The sequence below is a fragment of the Sinocyclocheilus rhinocerous genome, unplaced genomic scaffold (genome assembly GCF_001515625.1).
Source record: "Sinocyclocheilus rhinocerous isolate Xijiao unplaced genomic scaffold, SAMN03320098_v1.1 scaffold2077, whole genome shotgun sequence".
Classification (NCBI taxonomy): domain Eukaryota; kingdom Metazoa; phylum Chordata; class Actinopteri; order Cypriniformes; family Cyprinidae; genus Sinocyclocheilus; species Sinocyclocheilus rhinocerous.
Window position 1 is genome coordinate 207213 of NW_015655567.1, and position 4424 is coordinate 211636.

Consider the following 4424-nt stretch of genomic DNA (forward strand, 5'->3'; position numbering starts at 1 on the left):
AGATAGATAGATAGATAGATAGATAGATAGATAGATAGATAGATAGATAAAATGTAAAAAGCAGAACAGCGACGGATGGATGGATGGATGGATGGATGGATGGATGGACGGATAGAAAGACAGACAGACAGACAGACAGATAGATAGATAGATAGATAGATAGATATATAGATAACGGATGGATAGACAGACAGACAGACAAATAGGTAGGTAGATAGATGGATTGATGGACGGATAGAGGGACAGACGGACAGACAGACAGACAGACAGATAGATAGATAGATAGATAGATAGACAGACAGACATGTAACCAACTTTTTAACTGAACTATAATTTAGACATTTACAAATAAATACTAAGTAGTATAACTACTGAGATAAGAAATGTTTCTAGTTCCAAAAACAGGCACTACTTTATTTTAAGGTGTCCTTGTTACAGTGTAATTATGAATATAAGTACTGAGTAGTATTAATTAACTACATGTACTTACTATATGGTTAGGGTTTGGCTTAGGGTTACTTGCATGTAATTATGTATAATTAATTGTTATTATAATAGTAAGTACATGTAACGTGTAACAAGGACACCTTAAAATAAAGTGTTACCAAAATAATTTGTCAAGGCAAATTTAATTTAAGTGGTAGTTTCAAAAGATAGATAGATAGATAGATAGATAGATAGATAGATAGACAGACGGACAGACGGACGGACAGACGGATGGATGGACTAACGGATGGATAGACAGACAGACAGATAGGTAGGTAGGTAGGTAGGTAGATAGATGGATTGATGGATGGATAGACGGACGGATGGATGGATGGACGGATAGACGGACAGACAGACAGACAGACAGACAGACAGACAGACAGATAGATAGATAGATAGATAGATAGATAGATAGATAGATAGATAGATAGATAGATAGATAGATAGATAGATAGACGGACGGACGGACGGACAGACGGATGGATGGACTAACGGATGGATAGACAGACAGACAGATAGGTAGGTAGGTAGATAGATGGATTGATGGATGGATAGACGGACGGATGGATGGACGGATAGACGGACAGACAGACAGACGGACGGATGGATGGACTAATGGATGGATAGACAGACAGACAGACAGATAGATAGATAGATAGATAGATAGACGGACGGATGGACTAACGGATGGATAGACAGACAGACAGACAAATAGGTAGGTAGGTAGATAGATGGATTGATGGACGGATAGAGGGACAGACGGACAGACAGACAGACTATGGACGGATGGATGGACTAACGGATGGATAGATAGATAGACAGACAGACAGGCAGACAGACAGACAGATAGATAGATAGATAGATAGATAGATAGAAAGAATAGATAGATAGATGACACAGACAGTCAGACAGATAGATAGATAGATAGATAGAAAGATAGATAGATAGATGACAGACAGACAGATAGATGAACTAACGGATGGATAGACAGACAGACAGACAGATAGGTAGGTAGGTAGATAGATGGATTGATGGATGGATATACCGACGGATGGATGGATGGATGGATGGATGGATGGATGGACGGATAGAAAGACAGACAGACAGACAGACAGATAGATAGATAGATAGATAGATAGATTTTATTACTAGTGTAGTTGTGTGTCATAGTAAAGATTGTGTGATGTGTGTGAATCAGTACAGACACTAGACTGCTCTACTCTAAATGTTGTGTGTTCACTTTTTTAAGCTGTAAAGAGTTTAAGAATTTGAACTCATTCTTTGCCATTATCATGGGTCTGGGAAACCCGGCGGTCTGTCGGCTCAGTCAGACATGGGAGGTGAGCATCAACCACACGCATGCACACAGCTTTATATCCACACACACACACATAACACACACTGTCATGAATGAACTCTTGTGCCATGTTTAACGCTGATTCTCTGATATGCTTTCTCACAGAAACTGCCCAGCAAGTTCAAGAAGTTTTATGGCGAGTTTGAAAACCTGATGGTGAGTTCAACATGGTACTATAGTTCATCTGCTAGTGACCTAAACATGTCACCTAATATCAAAGCTACTTAAAGAGGATTTCAGAGATCTGTTGTCTTTCTCATTGCAGGATCCCTCCAGAAATCACCGAGCGTATCGACTTACAGTGGCCAAGTTAGAGCCACCTATCATTCCCTTCATGCCTTTATTAATTAAAGGTGAGCTTTACACTGCAATCACACACACCAGTCAAACGTGACACATCAACATGGTCTTTAGTAGATTTTTGAATAATAGTAAAGTCAGCAAAACGGAAAATGTCATAAATGGAAGTATGGGAACTCCTCCAATACTGTATATTTAAAATGAAAAGTTTCGTGAAGACATAGAGGCACCATATATATTTGTCTACAAAAATGTTTAATTAATTAGTACAATGTGTGACACAGCTAAATGGTCTTTATTAGTAGCATTCTCCACATTTTTAATCATTTAAAATTAATTAATAAAAAACATGTTTTATTAATTAATTGTGACGCACCTATATGGTCTTATTAGTAGCATTTTCCACATTTTTTATTCATTTTTTCATAAATGCATTCATTAATAAAAACATGTTTTATTAATTTATTGTTAAATTTCAGTTATGTCAAAATGTAAATTCATTTTCAAATAATGCTATAATGACTGCATTATTTGTACTTTTGTACTTTTTATTTTGTAAGGTTTATTTGAATAATTATTCAAATAAATGTTTATGAATAATATTCTGATATGTAATCAAATATTATATATAATAAATATTGCATCTATTTAAATATATATCTTCGTTTAAGACAACGATGATGATTCATCAGCATCATAACAGTTATTACTATTATGTTATTAAAAATGTCATGCAAGTATACAACAAAATTAAACACAATAAATTAAATAGCACTCCTATACTTTTACCGTACTGTACATTTGGATATTTCTTCACACATAATTCACACACGCAGCACATTAAGCGTCAAAATACTAATTTAATGGAAAGCACAACATGTTGTGAAGAACTGTTTAGTTTAATGATACAAAAAAGATTATTAGTGCTTAAATGTCTAATGTTTATCTTTGCATTTCAGACATGACTTTCACACATGAAGGTAACAAGACGTTTACTGACAGATTGGTGAACTTTGAGAAAATGGTACGTTTGCGAGGGATCTTTCTCACCGTCTCTGAGATGGTGTTAAATTCGATTTGTTCAATGTTTCCTGTGTGTTTTCCAGAGAATGATTGCAAACACAGTCAGAATCATGAGATACTGCCGAAGTCAGCCATTCAGTAAGACAACAGTAGAAACTTAACATCAAAATCATGTCTAAGTTCATCTGATTCAGCAAAACTCAGTGCATTGCTCTCTATTTCATCACTTTAGATCAAGAAGCACCGCAGGCGACTGGTAAAAGCCATCAGGATGTGCGGAGCTATGTGCGTCACATTAGCGTGATTGACAACCAGCGTACCCTGTCCCAGCTGTCCCACAGACTGGAGCCGCGCCGGACCTGATCCCCGGCCCTCAGTGCTGCTTCACCTCTGCCAGTCAATAAGCTCTAGCTGCACATGAACAGAAGCCTTCCTCCGCTCTGCTGCAGCAGATGCACACACAAGGGCTTTGCCTTTCTTTGGCTGCTTGTGTGAAAGCGTGGCTTCATTTCAGTGTACGGCTGTGGATGTGCAGACCTCTGTTTATGACCTTGCCTATATTCTGCCACGGATCAGATGTCCCCCTCTCTTTCAGAGTTTGTTTGCAGCAGTTGGCCACCTTACATGGTGGTTTAGAATTTGTAATCATGAGCTTATTGAAAATGAAGTTTCTTTCAAAGAGTTTGTCCTGCGGGAGCTTTTGGAGACTCTTTTATTTTATCATTCGAAGCTCGTTGAGTTTATGGTGATCTTAAAAGTACAGTTAAAAAAATTTGGGGTCAGTACTATTTTTTTTTTTTTTTAAAGAAATTAATACTCAACAATGATGCAATTAAATTGATCAAAAGTGACAGTAAAGACATTTATAATATTACAATACATTTCTATTTCAAATAAATTATGTTTTTTGTAACTTTCTATTCATCAAATAATCCTGAAAAATATATCACAGTTTCCACAAAATATTATCAACATTGATAATAATAATAATTCTTCTTATTATATATATATATATTAGCAGCAAATCGGCATATTAGAATGATAATAGAAGGATCATGTGAATAATATTATGCTATAATATGTTTATACTGGATTTTTGATCAAATAAATGCAGCCTTGGAGAGCATAAGAGAGCTCTTACAAAAACATTTTAAAAAATATGACCAACCCCAAACTTTTGAGTGATAGTGTATATCAATCATCTCAAGGCATTTCGAATTTCATTTCTACATTTTTTTTTTTTTAAATTATGATTTAT

General features: G+C 35.9%; 1 protein-coding gene across 1 annotated transcript in view; it reads left to right on the forward strand.

The window, feature by feature from the left end:
* The window catches only part of LOC107718455 (rap guanine nucleotide exchange factor 4-like), a 103687-nt gene extending 99851 nt beyond the window's left edge, over nucleotides 1-3836 (forward strand). The window contains exons 25-30 of the mRNA XM_016525534.1: nucleotides 1736-1826; nucleotides 1949-1999; nucleotides 2109-2196; nucleotides 3103-3167; nucleotides 3250-3304; nucleotides 3399-3836. Of these exons, the coding sequence (XP_016381020.1) occupies nucleotides 1736-1826; nucleotides 1949-1999; nucleotides 2109-2196; nucleotides 3103-3167; nucleotides 3250-3304; nucleotides 3399-3529 (481 nt within the window). The 3' untranslated portion in view covers nucleotides 3530-3836. The remainder of the gene's footprint in view (nucleotides 1-1735; nucleotides 1827-1948; nucleotides 2000-2108; nucleotides 2197-3102; nucleotides 3168-3249; nucleotides 3305-3398) is intronic.
* Nucleotides 3837-4424: the final 588 nt, after the last annotated feature.